At 42.5% G+C, this 23,727-nt stretch overlaps 1 protein-coding gene across 5 annotated transcripts in view; it reads left to right on the forward strand.

Annotated features, from left to right (window-relative positions):
• Positions 1–23,727, forward strand: part of LOC127624619 (drebrin-like) — a 124,389-nt gene that overhangs the window by 56,249 nt on the left and 44,413 nt on the right. For all 5 annotated transcript variants that reach the window (XM_052099412.1, XM_052099414.1, XM_052099415.1 and 2 more), the window contains exon 2: positions 23,234–23,289. In XM_052099412.1, coding sequence (XP_051955372.1) covers positions 23,234–23,289 — 56 coding nt within the window. The remainder of the gene's footprint in view (positions 1–23,233; positions 23,290–23,727) is intronic.

A 23,727-nucleotide genomic window follows, 5' to 3' on the forward strand; every position in this document is an offset into this window, starting at 1 on the left:
TTTGGCTTGGCTCCTCAGTGCAAAACCTGAGTATGTGTTTGTAAGCAGTACTCCTTTTATACACGTATGTCGGGGGGAGTGGCATGCAAATCCCACACGCCAATTCTCATTGGCCTTTTCTCGAAGATCAGAGATGTTTGGGCTCCCAAGGGTGACCCCTAGTGTAAATTCATTGACACAATGTCTCGTTCCCTCCATCAGGGAACAGAGGTTACATCAGTAACCATGACGTTTTCACTATATGAACTTACATTTTTACTAAAACACTTTTTATGAATGAACAGGGTGTGCAAAACTTCACTCACTTTTTAGAACTCAGTTGAATGTTGTTATAATACTGAATTATTAATGTGGGACCCAGTCAAGTTTATTATTGTAGCATAATTCTTAATTATTATTATTATTTTGAGGATTATATTTGTTTTATACAGTATATTTCTGTCGTATTTACTTTACCTTCATCTGGATATTTTATTTTGACAGAAAAATTAAAGTGCAGTGTGAATTTGAAGTACTTTGTGTTTTAAGATGTGTATAATAAATTGTAGCAGTACAGATTTTTTAAATTGTGTGAAGAGGTGAACCTGCTGCCCTTTGTTTTGCTGTGATGCTGACACGGCCAGGATAGCCTTCTTTGAGTGTCACGCAACATTCGTGAGCCAGAGGGACACAGTTTTGATATAATACACTGATATAATACACACTCCACAGGAATACACGCTTCACAAGAAGAAATCGCTGGATTTGTGCATGTTTTGTGAGGTTAGTTCATTCATTTTCTTTTGACGAAATATCTGCATATTTGCAGACGATATATGCTAGAAGTTGTATTGCTATCATTAGACAATACAGTTAAAAAATATAGGGTAGTGATGAGGTGAGAGGGGAGAATGAAACCAACAGCGAGCACTCGCTGGATGCTGGTGTACTGTTATCCCTTCCAGTCTTCATAACTAGCTTAACCAGCTTTACCTGAAAGATCATTCTGGTCAAGCAACTTAACCAGCTAGGTTTTACTGGTGAAAAACTCACTTCCTGAAACAAACACTTTTGAGGAGGCTTTTTGACTGGGACGTGGAGTTTAAAAGTTAAGTAGACTGTTGAGAGCATCTTGACATTATTCAATGGTAATGCATATTTCTCAAATCTGTCGTTATTTGATAGTATTACTGTAACCTTTTTTTACAGTAATACTAACCAACATTACATTACTGAGTTAACTATTGACAAGATTTTATTAAGAGTGCATTAACTACCGTAGCAGCTAAAAACAATGCGTAAATAGCTATTTGGCTATTGGTTAACATAAACTGTGGACTAGGTGATGTCACCCGAAAAAGAAAGTTGTTTCAGAGACAGAGCAAGTTGTTACATTTTGAAGAAATATTCAAACTGATCTCATTGTGAATTCGGTGATAGTATGTCTATAGTTCTTCATTTAAAGCGATCTACGCTTTACAAAATTTTATTAATTGCCCCCAGTAGCCGAAGCTGGAAGTTTCTTTAATCGTATGAGCACGTGTGTGCTCCAGTTTCTGGGTGAAACGTTTTTTCGTGGGACCAGAACCCATTATACTGTGGTTGCTGACACAATGGGCTATCAGTCCTGTTTCACCACAGAAAATACTAAACACATTTGAACTGATGCAATTATGTTTGATGGGAGATGGTGCTTGTCAGTATCTCTGCAGATTGATATCTGGTTGATATCTGGGTACTGGAACATTCAGTAGCAACATGTTAACATCCTGTGTGGTCACGTTGAAATATTATGAAGCCAAAAGAAGTTTTCTTTGTATTAATATGCACTGAAGAATCATGCATGATAAGACCAGAAACTTGTTTTAACAAAAAAAAAAATAATAATTACATCATGTTGACTTCACTGGCATGTTCACTCTCTGTTTTGTGTGTGTGTCCAGCATCATTACTGTTACAGATGTCATTCCACCCCTAACTGCCCTAATGTCACTGGAAGATTTGCTTTCAGTCATGTTCTGTTGTGGACAATCTTCATGGGGCAGGCCCCCATCTGTAGAAGCATGGTCGTCCAATGCCTCTCTACCATCTAACCTTTACTTTGCAACTAAAAAATGGAAAACCATGTGGAACCTGTGTAATCACCGCAATTACAAATAATTACTCCTCAATATCACACTGAAGTGGTAATGAATGCAAAGAGCTCAGCAGGTGGCCTGTATTTCCTCCAAGCTGGCCTGATTTATTGATACATATTGCATTTTATTCCTGCTGCACATGGTCATTTCCTCATGGATTCCAGGGCCTTGCTGTACCCATGACTATATAAGGGTATTTTCCCAGCTTTTCCCCTCCCAATGTTAATTTACCATCATGAAGCACATTCCCAGACTGAAGAAATAGTTTTGGGTGCTCTTCTCCCCAGCTTAGCCCCTCTTCTCTAGTCTTACAGCAGATGTTAACTCAACAAGCTGAGGGAATTTTGTTACTGCGCTCTAGCTGAGGGTCAAAGGGTGACATAATTCAGATGCCCCTTCCTTTTAGCCAATCCTTACATCTGGCCATCACAACTACTTTGTGTTGATAGCATCCACTGCATGGACAAATAGTTTTTTCTTGATTAAGGCATAAACCTCAGGGTTTTTTTTTTCAATTATGATTAAAAATGAGATAAAACAATGTACCAATGGGGTAAGAAAAACCAACTTAATTCAATGCAATAGAAAAATACTTATTAAGAAAAATATTCTTAGCAGTACAGGACTGGTAGAGACAGTGATTTGCCTCTGGAATAGTTTAGAAATATACCATCTAGAGTCATAAAACTGGAATTTCTTGAGGTATTTAAAATATTTTGAGGTATTGTTATTTCCCTGAAAATATGTGGACGTCCTGAGATAACTGTCTTGGCTGACCACATTAGTAATAACCACTGTGGAGGTGAGACTTTGACTTCAAACTCCATGTGTGTTTGTCTTCATATCTCTGGCAGAAAACTTCATGCATTTCCAACCTGCTGATGAAGCATTCATACTCAGAGATGGACACTTATGAGTTGTTGAGAGAAGCTTCTCTTGTGTCCTGACTACCCTGTTAAAAAAGACCAACTTAGACTAGCATGCATTTCAATGCCATTATCTTAAAGGGGTCATGAAATGCTATTTTTTTTTAAATATAATTGTATTATCTTCCCTAGGTACCCACTAATAATGTTAGTAAAGATTTTTTTTGCACCAAAACAGTTATAATTTAGCAATATATGATCATTTTCCATCCTGTCTCTGGCCCTCTGTCTGAAACGCTCCATTTTTGCCTCAGAGTCTCCTTTAAACTTCAACGTAAACACCCACTGTTATGATTGGCTAATATCATGCAGCCCCTCAAATACACAGCCATATACAGTATATTTTAAACTCTATCAGAAGACAACTAACAAGCTTCACAATGTTAGAAAGCTAAATTTCATGTTTACACATAACACACATCCAACATATTGCATCCAAATTAATCTGTTCACTCAAGCACAGCAGCAACATAAACAATCAAACGGTCATGACATTTGAAATATTTATGAATGAAACTGTTTACATATGGAGTTGCGATCCGATCCTAATGTTTTTAAGAGCTCCACATTTTGTTTTGCTAATCCTTGTAAGTTTGCAAATATCATACCCACAAAGTAAGTAGAGTAGCCTACTTAGTAATTACATTTTTATTTTATTTAATTTTATTACTTCTGCAAACAGTTTGGACCCCAATAATTGCCACTTGTGGCTATATTTATTACATTTAATTTGATGAAGCACATTAATGACAAAACATATACTTTTGGTGTGTGTCACTAATGACAACAATCTGGATACATGGCAACCATTAACATTTTTCCCCCACTTTCAGAAATTAGATTTCCCTTATCATTACTTAAAAAAAAAAAAAAACATGCTTTTAAGTCAATGTGAAATCAACCTATTTACTTTGTAAAAACATATTTCTGGGTTTAATTTGAAAGATTCAGCTGTGAAAAAATTGTAATATAATAATCCAACAAATCCTGATATTGAAAGACACTGAGAGATGCTGTATGATTAAGCTTCGGCACAGTATGTCCAAAACATTGCCAATAGACCTGTAACCCTCAGCACATTTTCCAGTGACTTATTGCTTTTGCTACAAGGATCCTTATGCAATGATGTGAGGAAAATGAACTACCGGTAGGTTTTGTGATCATCTTTCCTGAAGGAGTATCTGTCATAGTCAGCATAAGGCTTTTCCACCCATGAGGGTTTCTGCCAAATGTTTTTCCATATGCGTGACAAGTATGATTCAGTTTTTAAAAAGATGTTTGGTAAAAAACGCTTTGCCAGGAAACCACAGTGCATTTGGATTTGTCTGGGATAATCATTAAAGGAACACAATGCTATTGTGGCTTTCTCTTTTGTCACAGTCATGATTTCTGAGCGTTACATAGCTGCTGGGTATTTCTAGAACATTAACAAATAAATCTCTAAAATATTAATAGTTTAGATAGCAATGCCTAGAAGCGAATTATGGCAGCTCAGCCATTTTATGTGTTGCATATATGAACAGTATTCCCCTATGATTTACATGGGAATTTTTGGTTGCCTTGACAACAGTGAGGCAGATATCCCTGTATATCCTGATATTTTATGTACCAAAAAATGTCAGCTGTGTTTCCACTTCAACTTAAAGAGGCCTTCTTAAATTATTGTGGTGATGTGTGATAGTGATGGTTTTGGCCAGCCTCATGTATGATGTTTTATGTTTTGCATAGCTTTCAGGTCCAGGTCAAAGACACTGTGTACTTAGAGCAGACTGCATGTAGGAATGAGAAATTACTGAAGAAATGCAAGAGAGGGATGGTATATTTCACAACTGCAAATGCACTCACAGTCCTTAATGGGAAAGCTCTTGTTGATAGTGCTCAGTGCTGTGTTGTTTTACCAAATGACGTAGAGGTTGATCGATATTGAACTTTGCCTTAACCGATCGGTAAAATTGGAAAAGGCAGATAACCGATTAATCAGCCAATAATTTTAAAAATCGAGTTATTGCATTTCTTACTCTTTCTTACTCTTACAGAGGCAACAAGAGTTTAAAATGAATAAAATTCAAGATGCTATTGTGCAACCAAAATCCCAGTAGTAGCCAAAAAATAAAGATTTGATGCATAACATGACTAACTATAAACAAGCTCACCCAAACACATAAGAGAAACAAAAAAAAAGCACTCTTGAAATAATTTATAGTGTATAAATTCTTTAAGTGAACATTGGCTTATTAAACTATCAGCAAAATAGCCTATAGTTTCAAAAGCAGCTATCGGTACCAATAAAACCCAATGTTGCCACTCATGGAAAACCTGTAAATATCAGATAATTTTTAAATTGCGTTTCCCAGGTGTTCATGGACAATACACACAATATAGAATACACAATATACAATAAGTAAGAGTATATGAAATATATATAAGTAGTTGTATTGAGGAGAATATGTTGACAGTCCATTGTGAGATTATAGCTGAATAAAGTGCAGTACTAATTATTGATCCTGATAGATCAAGTGTTCAACAGTCTGATTGCTTGGGGGAAGAAGCTGTCATGTAGTCGGCTGGTGCGGGTCCTGATGCTGCGATACCGCCTGCCTGATGGTAGCAGTGAGAACAGAACATGACTCGGGTGGCTGGAGTCTCTGATGATCCTCCAAGCTTTTTTCACACACCGCCTAGTGTATATGTCCTGGAGGGAGGGAAGCTCACCTCCGATGATGTTTCTGGCAGTTCGCACCACCCTTTGCAGGGCTTTGCAGTTGTGGGCGGTGATATTGCCGTACCAGGCGGTGATGCAGCCAGTCAGGATGCTCGCTACAGTACTAGTGTAGAACCGTGTGAGGATGTGGTGGTTCATTCCAAACTTCCTCAGCCGTCTCAGGAAGAAGAGGCGCTGGTGAGCCTTCTTCACAACGGCCTCAGTGTGGACGGACCATGTGAGATCCTCAGTAATGTGGACACCAAGGAACTTAAAACTGCTGACTCTCTCTACCGGTGCTCCATTAATGGTGATGGGGCTGTGTTCTCCGTCTTTCTTCCTGAAGTCCACTACAAGCTCCTTGGTTTTACTGACGTTGAGGGAGAGGTTGTGCTCCTGACACCAGCAGCAATCAGAGCAATGCAAATAATAATAAAATGAATGCTAATATGGTCACTGAAATATTGCGCACCTTTGTAGCATAGTGGCGTAAATTGGTGAAGTAAACATAGCATGTGTAGTCTACACGCATACAGTGAGAACAAGAAAGCAAATTAACCAAAATCATGGGCATACTTCCCAGTGTACTACTGCTCAGCAACAGAATCACCATTTTCTTATTCTGAGAAGTGTGAATAACTGGAACTTATGTTTCATAATACATATGCCATCTTCACACATTATATTCAGATTTGTTGATGGTCTGGTTAAGATTCCTTTTGTCATGCCACATGGCCATGTGTCGGCCTGACCCCTCTTAGCTCATGACCCCTCCTCCCCATCTCCTGTCATATAGCCTGCAGACTCACACTGCCTGATGCTTCCATCTGCTTCATTCTTCCTCCCTCTATCGCTCTGTCTTACTCTGTATCCCCCTCCTCCCATTCCTAAGACCTAAGTCAGAGTAGATGCCATGTTTAATTAATGCAAATGAAAGTTAGTTAAAAGGTTTGTTTTTAAATACAAGTCATAGTCTTAACATATTGAACACACTTCCATATCTCACAGCCTCATTTCCGTTTACATCAAATTAATTATGATAGCTCTTCGGACTAAAGTCTGTTTTTACACAAATCCCTTATTTTTTACTTCTATTAGAAAATCATATTAATTAATCAAATATTGTCCACTGCTAAAACAAAGCTGCAGTGTTCGGGTTATTTGATGTGCACTACAGAGAGCTCAGAGGGTTGGGTAGGGAGCAGTGGATGACAGCTGCTTGTTTCTTTTCTTTCAAGTTAGCCTGTCATGCCCTGTAGTGCATAAACATCTCTATACTTCAATCTGTCAAGGTTCTCTAGAGCTTCTCACCACTACATTCAAATATCTGTTTTTCTATCTGTTTTTTCTTGCAGCATTTCACTGTCATTTTAATATGGTTTAGTGTACTTCTATTTTTGCAAAAGGATTTTTACATGGCACTTTGTGAGTATTGTGTCAGTATTTGGTGAAATAAACAATAGAGGTGCAAGGTGAGAGGAGCTACCTTCCTCTCTCATTTATATTTTCACTCTTTCTCACATTATGCATTCTCAGTGAATTCTAATGTTCAAGTGTTTTTTATGTTTAGTGACTTAATAAGTCTAAACCTGTTGTTTTTGCATAATTTGTTTCTTCATCTAATATTTCATAATATTCATATTAATATGCAGATGGGTAATCACTGGCATGCCAGCAATGGCAAGAGACTATTTTATTTATTTTTTTATTTTCCTTTCAATAATTTTTTTTTGATTGATTCGTAGATTATTATGTTTAAATGGAATCTGCCTCCCCCTCTTAATTTGCAGTCCAGAAGCCTGCAGAATTGAATTGCTTGAATTCCTCTGTGGCTGGACATTTTGCTGAGCTTTGTTGTTTGTAAAGCGGTGTTTGCGTTGCAAGAGAATAGCGGAACAATTGTTGTGTGTCTTTGTGTGATAAGTGTGTTTCTTTGTTTAGTGCAAACAGATGATTTTCAGCATTGTGTTTTCATAAGGTGCTGTATCCACTGAAGTTTTGCTAGCTGCTACATTCTTCATTATTTTCAACTGTTGTCAGACCAGCAGCGAAGCCAGGTAACTCTGCCCCTTCCACTATGTACGGCAAGCCGCGAGCACTGAGAGCATGAAGTGTCCATCATTCCACACTCCATTTTGATGGTTGAAAAAGTGCATCATACATACTGAAATTGCACTTTTTTTGCTACATTTTCAGTGAAAACATACTACTCGCACTACTTACACTACAAAATGTCGTAGAATAGTGTAGAAGGGTGCGGTTTGGGATTAGGTTTGGCACCTAATGTTTTTTAAATACCATTTAGTAGTTTGGGATGTTTATTGGTCTATACAGCCCTGTCAATGGATTTACATTTTTTTATTAAATTAATTAAATGATGTGCAGATTAATTAATTTAACTAATCGCTTATCAATATTTGCTGTATTTAAAATATTATGAGAAAGCCCCCCAAAAAAGTAATAAAAGCTTGAATTGCTCAGGTGGAAGGAATATTCCTTATTACAGATTTTACAGATGGGTCAGGGGCATGAGTAATCGTTGATTAATGATTAATTTATATTGCGTGTTATTTTTCATCTTATTAATCACACTAAATGAACATACTAAATCAGCAGCCATATAATTTACTAAATGTTTTAGTGAAAAATTACAGCGTATTCATATTTTTATAATGTATAACTGTTGTATGAATGCAAACTCCTTTAGTACTGCTTAAAAAGATTCCCAGGTGGCACCTCATGAAGTTGGTTGAGAGATTGCTCAAAGAGTGCAGACATGTAATCTAGACAAAGGGTGGCTACTTAAAAGATGCTCAAGATAGCTTTAATTTATTTAACACATTTTTTTAGTCACTTCATAATTTCCATACCTCTCTATGTGTTATTTAATAGTTATGATGACTTTACTATTATTGTAAAATGTAATTAATTTTAAAGAATAAGGTGTACTTTTGACTAGTAGTGTGAGTTTGTGTCGTCATTTGGTTGTAATATCTCTACAATCTAACTGTGTGCCATTTTCAATGCCCTTCCCCAGAGCACACCTGAGAGGCCTGATATTATTAAATGAAATCTTTTATCACAGCATTTCCTCTCCCTGTTGGCACTAAATGCACGCCATCCAGACAGCTGTGTATTCTGTTCATTTTGCTACTTTTTCCGTATTGAAATGTGACAATTCCCTTGTTGGTATATTCGTTCGAAATATGAAAAACATGAACTACAAAACCATATTACCAAGCTGTGACCTTTTCTCTGCAAAGTCACAAAGAGTATCTCTCACTCTTTTGCATAACAGGAGAGAAAGTTTCTGCTTTAAGGGGACATGTGTGTTCACTTTAGAGAAAATGACTTGCCTCTTGTTTCTCATCGATGTAGGATTATAACACATGTGGGATTCGTTTTTGAGGCTGTAGGTAACATTTCGGAAATGTTTGATTTCTTCGGCTTTCTGGAAAAAGAGTGCTATCATGGATATGAGACAGATTGGACATGGCGACCCTCTGAGAAACAATCGGAACAATCGGATTGAAGCCCATGGTCAGGCGAGCTGTGGAGTAATCATAATGACATGGTTGAAAATGAATGCCAAAGCACAGAATGGAAGTAATTTCAGCAATGCTGCTTGGCCAAAAATCTGTTCACATTCTCCCTTTAGTGTACATTTTAATTTGGCCACTTCAGTGTATCCAGGCTAATTTCACTGTGAATTTGGCGACAGTAGGTTGAAAGTTCTGTGCTTACTGAAATTCTAATCACTGCCTCCAGTGGCCGAAGCTAGAAGTGTTGTTGAAAGTATGAGCACGTTCACACAGATCCGCGAAATGCATGCCAGGCCAGTAGTTGGAGAAACAGAAACAGCACGCGCCTGCACACATAAGCATTCCACAGAGCGTTGAATACAAACAATTAAGATGGCGAAAGCATCGAGCAATTTTGTCTGGACGGACGATGAGTTTGCTTTATTACTATGTAACAGTCTTAGCTGTTTTTTTTTTTTCACTTTTGATTTTTATATCATACTCATCACTAGGGGGCACTAGGAAGTCAGTTTGTTTGGAAGAGAGAAGCATGGTATTATCCTAGCACCTCCAGTAAATCTCATTGTAGTCCTGATTGAGAAACTTTGTTTCCAGTTCAATCATGTACGTTTTGTTCCTTCTTATGTTGTGTATTTGTTTTCACTTGATGTATATAATTTATCTGTGAGCTTTCTAGCTAATGCTAGATTCTTTTTCTTTTGTAGATGAACTTTTTAAATGATACTTTATATTTTGTCATCTTGAAACTGTATATGTAGTTGCAAAGGATCTACTTATATCGATATCAAGTGGTTTCTCCCCAATGGATTGTTCTCACTGCATTGGCTTGTCGATTATCAAATATCCCGGGTACAAGGATTTGACTCCGTGGACTAGCTTGTATTTGTTGGATTATTTGAAGAGCAAATTGTGGCAGCGGGGGTGTGGTCAAGCGCCCGTCCAGGGGAGAAAGCGGTAAGGGCGCTTGCACCTGAGCTAAATTATGTCTAACACCTGTCTCTAATTTCAGTAAGCACGGGGAGAGCGGCATAAGAAGCAGCCACAGAACCTCCAGAGGGGAGAGAGAGTCTTACATATCGAAGCCTACTGTGTTCTTTGTATGCAAAATATGACATGTCTATAGAAGAGTTCTAAATTAAACGTTACCTGTGATCTTGAAGCCCTGTTCCCTGTGTCCTCCTTCCCTCCTTGGAGAGTTGTATTACACACTTGAAGGGCTGTTTTCTATGTTTTGTGTGAGTGGATTTTCTTCATCATCAAATGGACTTGGACATCATCCTAAACATTGACTATTTAAACTTTTATTGTAGTGATTCCATACTTACCCAAAGAATCACTCATCTACAATTTGAACTGATCAGATAAGCCTTTATTATTTTTCTATTGGTTAACATTACTTTACAGACCTTTTCTTTTTCTTTTTATGTCTTGTGCATTGTTTTGAAGTACTCGTGTACATGCCTATGCACTGAACGTCTCAGGTTACTTTACAGTAACCCTTGTTCCCTGAAAAAGCGGAAAGAGATGCTGCGCTTGATTCAGCGCTTTGGGAACGTCTTTAGGAGTGAACAGCTGTGAATATGTGTGCAATACGTCAATGAAATTGACTAGAACATTTTATAGCCTCTGTTGGTGACATCATCAGAATGCGCCAGTACCAGGAGATGTTCCACAGGTGCATCGTCAGGTGTATTTGTCTAGAGAGCAGTCCTGGGACATCCTCAATGCGGCAATGAAGCGCAGCATCTCGTTCTGCTTTTTCAGGGAACAAGGGTTACATTCAAGTAACCTGAGACGTCAACGCCACAACGCCATTTCCCACAACGCCATTGTTGTGTAAGCGAACAGACAAAACGCATAAAACATTTTCCGTTTTCAGTTGAAAACGTAGTCACGTAAACGGCCCCTAATTTAATCATGGCTGAGTGTGAATAGTGATTTTTCACAATGGCATGAAGATGCATCTATGCCCCTAGGTGCCAGATTAAGTCCAGGATGACATAATCAAATTCTTACTGAGTGCACCTTTGACAATGAGGAAATTCACTAGTTGTCACAATAGTTATCAAGATAACAAAATTGCATTAGTCAAAACCAATGAAACCAGTAAAATTTTACAATTCTCTACCAATACAAAAACTAATGTGTTATTGAACACACAACTATTTAAAAATATTAATATACAGTAAATAACAATAATAATTTAAACATTAGAATGTCACATTTAAGGATTTCTCAATTAAGTAAATATTAATCATATAATAATGAATTATTCAAGTAAACAGTCATTAATAATAAAGATGACTTAATAAATTAGAAAATCTTAATTAACTGCAGTAAATGGGCTTCTATTTTTCTTGTCAATATTAATATTTGACAAAATGAACAGCAGCAGGTCTATTAGACTCGAAAAAAGTAGTTTTTCAATATTTTTTCAAAATCAATATTTTGTCTCACATATTTTGACATAGGCAACTGGTTACATTACTATCTTGCCAAGATGACCAATTTGTCCAAGAAATACAGTTAACCGCTCATGCATGCAGCCGCATTACCGCTACTGATACTGCAGAAAGATTTTTTTCCGAAGTACTGTTACTTATGACATCCCTAGCCAATATGTATGTTTTAGTCAAACATTCCATTCTTTCCAGAATTTTGTCTAGTGTTGATGTGGCATAGAGAAAAGCAATTTTTCTTTCCCGGAAAGAGAGCACTCTAATTAGTGTGATTTTAGAGTGTTTATTCGCATAATTCATACAACACGAGACAATGAAGGAGGCCCCTCACTCTCGGGATTGAGTGATTTACCTCACTCAGGGCTCGCTAACATTCAGAGCTACGTTTCTAGGTCATGTGAGTCTTTTATGAATAATAAAATGCATCTGCTTTAAATTGAATTATTTATAGAAGCACAACAGCTAAATCTGCACCTCCTTCCCCTTGTGATTTTCTGTAATAATAATAACCTTTATTTTACCAGGAAAGAAGACTCACTGAGATTAAAATCTCTTTTTCGGGAGTGTCCTGGTAATACTTTCTGTGACACTTGTTTGTTATTTTGTTGTTGTCCTCATGCTATGTGGTATGATCAACATTATACCTCTTGTTGGCAGAGTGACTGTGAATGAACTAATGTATCCGGCTGGGGCCCCGAGGGGAGGGGTCATATTAGGTTGGCGGGCAAACCTCTGTTAGGGCCGTGAGTGTAGATTGTTAGCAGGCAAAGGGGAAATGGTTTGGGTAGAGGTGATGATAGAGAAACTTGGAGCATAACAGGAATTTTTGTTAAGGTTTATGCATCTGGCCTAGATGTTAAATTGTGAGATGACTCGGATAGAAAACAATTAGAGCGTAGTCATGTGGGTTTATTTTGGTGCTGTAGGGTATATTTTTTTCCAGAACACATGATGGACTTCTAGTTCCCATATAATCAACATTATAATAGCATGATCTAAATAATCAATTGTGATGGATTGGTTATCTAAACACTTTCCTCATTGGATCCACATAATGTGTGATCTTGCAGTGGGCAAAGTGTATATATACAGTGCACTGTTTCAACATTATTCTACTGTTTATTTCAAACAGTGTATCACCCCGTTAGAAAGGCTGAACAATTGACTTTAGAAGTGCCCTTCCATATTCCATTCCATTGCACAGAAGAAGAGACCTGAATCGAAATCTTATAAACTTGGGGCTCTATAGGTCCATAAAATGCAACTGAATAGGTGCCAACTTTTTGGAGCACATAGTCACCATAAAAGCGAAACGCTAGGTGTGTGAATGAAATAGATCAATATTTAAAAGATGTTTACCAGTGCGAACAAAACCGGCTGTTTCTCTGAGATGAAACTGAAATTGTATCTAAGCACAAGCATAGCTTGTCATCTTGTCCCTCTATGTGTTGAAATCAGACAGACACACTGAGGAAGAGCCTTGAAGTTCTCATCCTTGGGTTTGTATTCATTATAAAGTTGTCCGATCATACAGTAATTTCCTTTTTAAATCTGTATGTAAGTTTAAACGTTTGTTTGGCAGGCCGCAGGTGATTGGTAGGTAAGAGGTTGTGTTTTGCTGCTGTCCGGGACGCATCAGGACGGCTTTTAAATGTGATGTGGTTACATGCTTTTTTGGCTACCTCTATGTTTTTTTTTTTTGTGATCTAATCACCAAATATTTTGCACCACCTTTACAACTATATATAGGGCTGACCATTTGCGATCAGACCAACCAGCTGTAAATAGGGTCTAAATTGACTGAAGCCAGAGCTAGCCAAAGTTATAGAACGGGTTCCGCGTGAAGTCGCACCCACATTAGTTTTTCCAGTAAGTCCCTCAGGAAAAAGGTGGATAGCAACATGCTAAAAACACTTAGAACACCTTAACAACTGCATAGCAACATGCTCAAAACTCATAACACCTTAACAACTACTTAACTGATTTTTCGAAACATGCCTAAGCTCTGTAGGTCCTCACAATGCAAGTGAAAGGGTACCAACATTTGAAGCTCTAAAAAGCACACAAGCTGTGTTCCAAATGACACACTATACACTTTGCACTCACAAAATATTATATATAATATACTAAATATACATGTAGTGTATAAATGTTCTAAGTGGAGTATCATCCCAAATGGAACACATGTTTAACAGCTGACGGATTGACATTAAGCACACGTGATGTGTTGCCACTGGATTTTGTGCGTTAGCTAACCTCAGTTCAACACTAGTATCTTTATGTAAATATCCACACAGTTTGGGGTAATGGTAAAGCATTCAACTCACATTTGTAAGGTGCTGTATCCACTGAAGTCTTGCTAGCTGCTACATTCTCCATTATTTACAGTTGTTTTGTCAGACCAGCAGCATTGCCAGATAACTCCGCCCATTCCACTATGTATGTCAAGCGGCGTGAACTGAGTGCATGAAATGTCCAACATTCCACACTCCGTTTTGATGGGTGAAATAGTGCATCATCCTGGTACAAAGTACAATTGCATTTTCAGTGTTAACATACTACTCTCACTACTTACACTACACAATGACATGGAATAGTGCAGAAGTGTGCAGTTTGGGATGCACATACAGAACACCTTAGAGATGCTACACAGCAACAACTTTTAGCATAGTATTATGCTTAAAAAAAAGTGCCCAGAACACCTTAGCAACTGCATAGCACTGCCCTAACAGCCACCCACAACTAGCATCCTGTAACGGTTACCCTGTCTTGTCTCACTGTTGCCCTTTGTTTGTAATTTTGTCACTTTTGTTATTCCTTAGTTTTCACTTTTGTCACCCTTGTACCTCCATAGTCTTGTTTTCCCTCATGTTCACTGTTCATTGTTTTCACCTGCCCTTGTTAATTTGCCTTTGGTTTCTGGCCTTTGGTTTCGGTTCCCGTGTTCCAGTTCCTGTGTTTTCGTGTTTTGTTTTCATTTGCCCATCGTGGTAGTTTTGTTTATTCATGCCTGTTTGTTTCCTTTAATCAATAAACCCGCATTTGGATCCTCATCCCTTGTCTGACTCCGACCTCATTCGTTACAGAACGACAGACCACACAATGGATCCAGCGGTTATTCGGGCCAACTACCGGTTGCTCAGCCTCAAACAAGAGGACCGCCCTGTTGAAGACCACATCAGCGACTTCCTCGCGCTGGCGAAGTTCACGGACTTCCCGGACTCAGCCCTGGTGGTTTTCTTCAGGGACACTTTACACGTTTCGCTCAGGGAGCGTTTGCCGCTGGCTACGCGTGATTGGACTCTCCACGACTTCCTAGAGGCGACCTTACTGGTCTGTGGCTCGCCGTACACCGTGGGCTTCGCTGAGAAGGACCCTACCTCTCCACCCACTGTGGAGACCCTTCAGCCGTCCAGGGCTCCTCCTGTCACGCCTACCCCGGTCTGCAAGCCAGAGCCTACGCCTGCCCTGGCCAGCAAGCCTGAAGTCACGCCGACCAGGAACAGCGTTCCAGCGTCGCCAGTCGCCTTCCATGAGCCAGCGCGGCCCACTTCGTCTGCCCGGAGGAGGAAGAGAAGACGGGCTTCCGCCTCCCGGCCCGCGCCAGCCCCGGTCTGCGAGCCAGAGCCCACGCATGTCACGGTGAGCGAGCTAAAGCCCACGCATGTCACTGTGAGCGAGCCTGAGTCCTCGTCAGCCACGGTGAGCGAGCTAGAGCCCACGCATGTCACTGTGAGCGAGCCTGAGTCCTCGTCAGCCACGGTGAGCGAGCTAGAGCCCTCGCATGTCACTGTGAGCGAGCCTGAGCCCTCGACCGTCCCCGAGCCAGTGCCTGTAGCCTCAGACGTCAGTGAGCCAGTGCCGATAGCCTCAAACGTCAATGAGCCAGTGCCGTTAGCCTCAAACGTCAATGAGCCAGTGCCTGTAGCCTCAGATGTCCCTGAGCCAGCGCCTGTAGCCTCGACCGTCCCTGAGCCAGCGCCTGTAGCCTCGACCGTCCCTTAGCCAGCGCCTGTAGCCTCGACCGTCCCTGAGCCAGCGCCTGTAGCCTCGACCGTCCCTGAGCCAGCGCCTGTAGCCTCGACCGTCCCTGAGCCAGCGCCTGTAGCCTCGACCGTCCAAGAGCCAGTGCCTGAAGCCTCGACCGTCCAAGAGCCAGTACCAGAAGCCTCGACCGTCCAAGAGCCAGTGCCTGAAGCCTTGACCGTCCAAGAGCCAGTGCCAGTAGCCATGACCGTCCAAGAGCCAGTGCCAGTAGCCGTGACTGTCCAAGAGCCAGCGCCAGTGGCCGTGACTGTCCAAGAGACAGTGCCAGTAGCCATGACCGTCCAAGAGCCAGTGCCAGTAGCCAGGTCCGTCCAAGAGCCAGCGCCAGTGGTCGTGCCCATCCTAGAGCCAGCACCTCTCGAGCCTTCCAGGGCTCCTCCTCCCGAGTCTTCCAGGGCTCCGCCCCTCAAGCCTCTCGAGCCTTCCAGGGCTCCGGCCCTCAAGCCTCTCGAGCCTACCAGGGCTCCGCCCCTCAAGCCTCTCGAGCCTTCCAGGGCTCTGCCCCTCAAGCCTCTCGAGCCTACCAGGGCTCCGCCCCTCAAGCCTCTCGAGCCTCCCAGGGCTCCGCCCCTCAAGCCTCTCGAGCCTACCAGGGCTCCGCCCCTCAAGCCTCTCGAGCCTACCAGGGCTCCGCCCCTCAAGCCTCTCGAGTCTTCCAGGGCTCCGCCTCTCGGGCCTTCCAGGGCTCCGCCTCTTGAGCCACCCGAGCCTTCGACGGCTCCGCCCTCAGAGCTTCCCGAGCCTCCTACGGCTCCGCCTCCCGAGCCTCCTACGGCTCCGCCTCCCGAGCCTCCTAGGGCTCTTCTCCCCGAGCCTCCTGCGGCTCCGCCTCCAAAGCCTCCTGCGGCTCCGCCTCCAGAGCCTTCCTTGGCTCCGCCTCCAGAGCCTTCCTCGGCTCCGTCTCCTGAGCCTTCCTCGGCTCCATCTCCTGAGCCTTCCTCGGCTCCGTCCCCGGAGCCTTCCAGGCCTCCGCCTCTAGAACTGCCTACGGCGCCACCGCCCTCGGCTCCACCTCCTGAGCCATCCTCGGCTCCACCTCCTAGGCCTTCCTCTGCTCCGTCTCCTGAGCCTTCCTCTGAGCCTCCAGAGCCTCCCTCAGCCCCGCCTCCTGAGCCCCCAGAGCCTCCCTCAGCTCCGCCTCCTGAGCTCCCAGAGCCTCCCCCAGCTCTGCCTCCTGCTCCTCCAGAGCTTTCCATGGGTCCGCCTCCCTTGGCTCTGCCTCCTGGGCCTCCAGAACCTCTCACAGCTTTGTCTCCAGAGCCCCTCTCAGCTCCGCCTCCGGGACCTGCCCCTGTCCTGAGGTTGCCTCCCAGGCCTCCTGGACCTGTCCCTGTCCAATGGCCACCTCCCAGGTCCCCTGAACCGGCCCTTGCCTTGTGGCCAGCTCCCAGGCCATCCAAACCGGCCTCTGTCCTGTGGCCAGCTCCCAGGCCCCCCGAACCGGCCCCTGCTCTGCGGCCATCTCCCAGTCCACCTAAACCCGCCCCTACCCGGTGGAAGCTTCCCAGGCCACCCGACCTGGTTCCCAGCACACACCCCCAGAGACTGCTAATCTGCCCTCTTGCCCTCCTTTGTCTGTCTCCGTGTCCCTTGTGCCCCCCTTGGCCTGCCTGTCCGCCCCTCGTTGCTCCTTGGACTGCCTGCCTGCTCCTCGTCACCCCCGGACAGCCGGTCTGCCTTTCGTTGCCCCCTGCACTGCCTGTCTGCCCTTTGTGCCCCCTGTCATTTGTCAGTTGTTCTTCCTGTTTTTTTGTTTTGTTGATCGTCTGGTATCCGATCCTTGAGTGGGGGGCTATGTAACGGTTACCCTGTCTTGTCTCACTGTTGCCCTTTGTTTGTAATTTTGTCACTTTTGTTATTCCTTAGTTTTCACTTTTGTCACCCTTGTACCTCCATAGTCTTGTTTTCCCTCGTTCACTGTTCATTGTTTTCACCTGCCCTTGTTAATTTGCCTTTGGTTTCTGTTAATCACCTTGTCACCTAGTTTGTGTTCTGTTTGTTCATTGGCCCCTTTTTCCCATGTTTTTGTATTTATATCCTGGTTTTTGGTTTTGTCCTTGTCTGTCGTTGAATGCTGTTGTACGTAGTTTGTGCTCGCTCCCATTCCTGTGTTCCAGTGTTCCAGGTCCTGTGTTTTCGTGTTTTGTTTTCATTTGCCCATCGTGGTAGTTTTGTTTATTCCATGCCTGTGTTCCCGTGTTCCAGTTCCTGTGTTTTCGTGTTTTGTTTTCATTTGCCCATCGTGGTAGTTTTGTTTATTCATGCCTGTTTGTTTCCTTTAATCAATAAACCCGCATTTGGATCCTCATCCCTTGTCTGACTCCGACCTCATTCGTTACACATCCTCATAAAATGTACTTTCATTTCAGGCACTAACTAATGTTATGTTTTTTTGTTGTTGTTTTTTGTCAAAAGACATCATTATCAGTACTTATTGATTAAATTTACAGTTCATCTTTTTATTAGGCAGGGAAAACAATATATACATAACACTGTACATCAGTAACTTAAAGAGCAAGGACCACCATTTTCCATGCTTCACACTGTAGCTTACGGCAGTACAACTTCTGTTCTTCTTGTTGTTGTCTTTACTAGCATAGCTCCAAACTCCCACTCATTATTTCACAGTAATTGGGAAATGAGATTAGCTCTATGCTGCGGTATGTTAATGATTACCTCCATTATTATAAGAATTAAACATCAAAGCCCTGGTATGTTAGAAATGCTAGGGGACATGAGAGTACATAGTTCATTAGTATCTCTGGATGTCGCTTTAGAACTAGAATTGTTAACAGAATCATACTTGCTTTTACAGTTTAGTGTTCCTTTAGCCAAGCAACAAAAAGACATAATGAAAAAAGTAGCCATTGCAATATTGTTAGAAGGCTAACAAGAACTAGTGCTCCATATTTTATCCTCATTCGCAACATCTCAGATAACAGATGATAATGCCATTTTCTCCTCCATGCTAACAGCACTCTTGGCCCAGAGTGGACCACTTCGGCCCCTCTGGATAGTATGAATTCCAGCCCGTTTGGACCCCTTTCAAAACCGTCACTAAAACAGTGGAGATGAAACCTTTTAAAAAGGGTTGTAGTGAAAGAGGTTGCACTTTGTGCATGGATTTGAGCTGGAAATGGCTTTTTCATTAGTTTGTTTTATTGCGTTTTATGTTGAGCAAATGCTTAAAGGGATAGTTTACCCAAAAATTGTGTGTAATAATTTACTCTGTGTTAATGACACCGCTTGTTTTAGAGAGATACTTTTTTTACTAATACTTTTCTAAGCAATCAGACTTGCAATTTTCATCAAGATTTCATCTGCTTTTCATCTGATTCAAATGTTTTAGTAGCATGTTATAGTTCTAGTTGAAATCAACCTATTAACATGCTAAAAAAACACTAACGTGTTTGAATGTTGAAATGACACTCTATACACTATGCACTTACACTGTACACTATGTACTTACAACATACACTATGCATTCAGCCATGTAGTGTATGAATTTTCAAAGTGTATTACCGTCTCAATCACAACACTAACATCTCGGTTACTTTCATAACTTCCATTACCTGATGGAGGGAAAGAGACGTTGTCGATGTAGTGACTCTAGGGGTCACTCCTGGGAGCCCCAAACACCTCTGATCTTTGAGAAAAGGCTAATGAGAATTGGCGAGTGGAATTTGCATGCCACTCCCCCGGACATATGGGTATAAAAGGAGCTGGCTCGCAACCACTCATTCAGATTTTGTGCCGAGGAGCCGAGACTGGGTCCCGGACATTTAAGCGGGTAGTACAGCGTAGTGACAAGAGGGACACAACGTCTCATTCCCTCCATCAGGGAACCGAGGTTACGAGAGTAACCAAGCACTTCTGTCACTCACTCGACGTTGTGTCATTGTAGTGACAGTAGGGGTCCCTATACAAAATGCCACAACTGCTGAACTGTGTTACGTGGACTGCCAATGCAGGTGCAAGCAAGCAGCAGCATGCGTAATAGCAGGTGCACCAGTCTGCACGTAGCCTTCCCCAACACCCCAAAAGGCGTCATGTAGTTCCCCACATCCCTGGGGGGGATAGACGTAACTAGTATGAGAGTAGGCCGTGCCAGCTGCATGTTTTTTCTCTCCACAGAGTATAAGATTGGGCTGAGGCCAACTAACGCTATTATTCTGTCGCGAGGAGCGTGAGGTCCGAGAACCAAGTCCGGGTGGGCCAGTATGGTGCCACAAGGATGACCTTCTCCTCATCCTCCGTGGCCTTGCACAAGGTCTGTGCAAGTAGGCTCACTGGGGGGAACGCATACTTGTGCAGCCCCCAGGGCCAGCTGTGTGCCAGTGCTTCTGTGCCGAGGGGGGCCCCTGTCAGGGAATACCAGAGCGGGCAGTGGGAGGATTCTCATGAAGCAAACAGGTCTATCTGTGCCTTGCCGAACCAATTCCAAATTAATTGAACCACCTGAACCACTCATTCAGATTTTGTGCTGAGGAGCCTAGACTAGGTCCCGCACATTTAAGCGGGTAGTACAACGTAGTGGCAAGAGGGACACAACGTCTTGTTCCCTCCATCAGGGAACGGAGGTTACAACAGTAACCGAGACATTCCCCTTCTGTCACTCACTCGATGTTGTGTCAATGAAGTGACAGTAGTGACTCCAAATCAACTGAACCACCTGGGGGTGGAGTGTCCACTCTCCCCTGAACGTCACCTGCTGCGACAGTGCGTCCATTGTGGCATTGATGTTGCCTGGGATGTGAGTGGCCTGCAGTGACCTCGGTCTCAACTGACTCCAGAGGAGGAGACGGTTGGCGAGTTGCTTCATGCGACGTGAGCGTAAGCCACCTTGGCGGTTTATATATGGTTCCGTTGTTGTGTTGTCCATCCATTTCAACACATGCTTGCCCTGGATCAACAGCGAAAGCCTCCGCAGGGTGAGCAGTACTACCAACAACTCGAGGCAATTCATATGCCAACACAGTCGTGGTCCCATCCAGGAATCTGCGGCTGCGTGCCCGTTGCACACGGTGCCCCAGCCTAGCTTGGAGGCGTCTTTTGTAATGACGTGCCTGGACACTTGCTGCAGGGGAACTCCTTCCCGCAGAAAAGCAAGGTCTGTCCAAGGGCTGAACAAGTGGCGGCAGATCGGCGTGATGGCCACCCGAAGTGTGCCGCGGTGCCATGCCCATCTCCGGATTCGAGTCTGAAACCAGTGCTGAAGCGGTCTCTTATGCATCAATCCGAGTGGCGTGACCACCGCCGAGGATGCCATATGCCCCAGGAGCCTCAGAAAGTGTTTCAGTGGAACCGATGTTCTCCGCCTTACTGACTTGAGGCAGTCCAGCACCGACTGTGCATTCTCGCTCGTGAGGCACACTATCATTGAGACTGAGTTTAATTCCATGCCAAGAAGAGCTTGTTCTTTTCCCAGTTGACCCAAAGCCTGACCCAGACTTGGCGGGCAGACCCGAAGGTGGCAGCCCAGTCAAGTCCTCGGCGTCCGACATCACCAGTGTGCCCTCTGATGCAGCGATCGAGAACTCATCCAGCTCACAAGCTCCAAAAGAGACGTTAAGCTGGCCGTGAGGCGAGTTGGTCTCATCTCGGAACTCGACGGGGGAAAACGAGTGTGCGGGGGATTTACCCGGTGGGGCCGTGCCCATTAGAGACCCAAATCGCCTCCAGTGCCAGCCGGGCCAGCCTCGTACCCGTAGGTAGAAGGCCCGGCGTGGGGGGTGGCTGGAGCGGCTTTCCCCCAGAAGAAGGAAAGCCACGACCACAACGTTGCCTTGGTCTTGTTCTCGCAATGAGAACAATAACCATTCATGAATGCTGCTTCAGTGTGATCATGGCCTAGACACGTGAGGCAGCGCCCGTGGTCATCTGAGGTGGAGACATAACGACCGCATCCAGGAATTACACAAAGACGGAAAAGCATCTTTAAAAGACGAGTCTTTAAAAAGAAGTTCACTTCAATGTGCTTTGCTCTAATAGAGGAAATATACTTTTGCAGGAATATATAAGCTTTTAGCACTCTCAAAGCGCCCAGGGGCATACTCTGCACTGATCGTGCAAAAGGAGAGAAATGCGCTGGAATGCGCCATATATCTAACAGCATACGCTTCTTATTTTGAGGTGAATGGACCAACAGTGGAATTCAGCTCGCTGACACACAACTGCTCGGCTCCGAAGAAAAAATCTGAATGAGTGGTTGCGAATCAGCTCCTTTTATACCCGTATGTCTGGGGGAGTGGCATACAAATGTCACTCGCCAATTCTCATTGGCCTTTTCTCAAAGATCAGAGGTGTTTGGGGCTCCCAAATGTGTCACTACATTGACACAATGTTGAGTGAGTGACAGAAAGGGAAAAATGTTTACTACACAGAAATATTTGCTGTTTTTCTTCTGATGGAAGTGACATTTAAATTGCATGCAATGCATTTCCACTAAATTCAATGTGTTAGCCAAACACAGTTCAACACTTAAATCTCAAATAATGTGCATATTCACACAGCATGGGGTGAAGGTAAAGTATTCAACCCATATTTGCGAGGTGCTGTCATCACAGAAGTTTTGCTTGTTGCTGCATTCACAGTAATTACAATAGTTTTGTCAGTCCAGCATCGTACCACAGTAACTCCGCCCCTTATGCTGCATAAGTGTTAAAAGGGATAGTTCACCCAAAAATGTTAATTATCTCATCATTTATTTATTCATCCTCATGCCATCCTAGATGTGTATGATTTTCTTTCTTCTGTAAAACACAAACAAAATGTTTTAGAAAATTATTTCAGCTCCGTAGGTACTCACAATGCAAGTGAATGGTGACCAGACCTTTGAAGGTCCAAAAGGGTCATAAAGGCATACAGTTTTACTTTTACTTCCTTATTCTGGTGTGGAAGTTACTAGCACTTTCACATTCAGCCACTTACTGGTCGGGGCTGGTCAAATGTGGAGATTGATAGTAAAAAAGGACTTAAATATTGATCTGTTTCCCTCACCAATCATATTGCTTCAGAAGATACGGATTTAACCACTGGAGTCATATGGATTACTTTTATGCCTGCCTTTATATCCTTTTTGGACTTTATGAGTTCTGTTCACCATTTGCTTTTATTGTGAGGACCTACAGAGCTCAATTCTAAAAATCTTAATTTGTGTTGTGCAGACGAAAGTCAGACGCATCTATGATGGCATGAGAGTGAGTAAATGATGAGAGAATTAAAATTTTTGGGTGAACTATTACTTTAACATTCCACACTCTGTTTCTGCATATAAGCTGGGATAGAAGAAAGTAATTTGACATAAAAAATGTACACAATTCACATGTAATTTAACATCCTTCATAATGATTTTTGAGTACTTTATTTCAAATTGTTAATGATGTTGTTTATTTGATTGTATAGTTTCTTTACTGAAAATGCCTCTCTTTTTTCTCTGCAGGGCCTTATATACATATGAAGATGACAGAAATGATTTGATCCTGACTGCATCAGGAGGTAGGCAACATCTCAACATACTTCCTATTCAAATATAGATTATCTAATTATAACCAACATGAATCTAGTCATGCATAAGCAATAACACTGTCAGTTGTGACTGATGACATTCATTTGCATTGTTGATGTACCTTGATTATGTTGGAGAATGACACTCTATGATCATATAAAGACAGAAGCCAAATGCATTAAATGCGATGTTAACGCTGTTGTTGTGGAGCTCAGACAAACGGGTTTTTTCATTTGCCCAATATCTCAATATCCATAAAACTCTCAACTGTAAACTTTCCATCTAAGAACAGATTTAAAACAAAGTCGTTAATAACCAAAAGAGTAACTTTTAAGGGTGTTCTATTTCAACTCAGTAGGTCAGAATAGGTCAGCCTCGCCGAGGGTGAGCTGTCAGGACAAGTATAGCAGATTAATCACACCCCCGCA

Source organism: Xyrauchen texanus, chromosome 31 (genome assembly GCF_025860055.1).
Source record: "Xyrauchen texanus isolate HMW12.3.18 chromosome 31, RBS_HiC_50CHRs, whole genome shotgun sequence".
NCBI lineage: Eukaryota > Metazoa > Chordata > Actinopteri > Cypriniformes > Catostomidae > Xyrauchen > Xyrauchen texanus.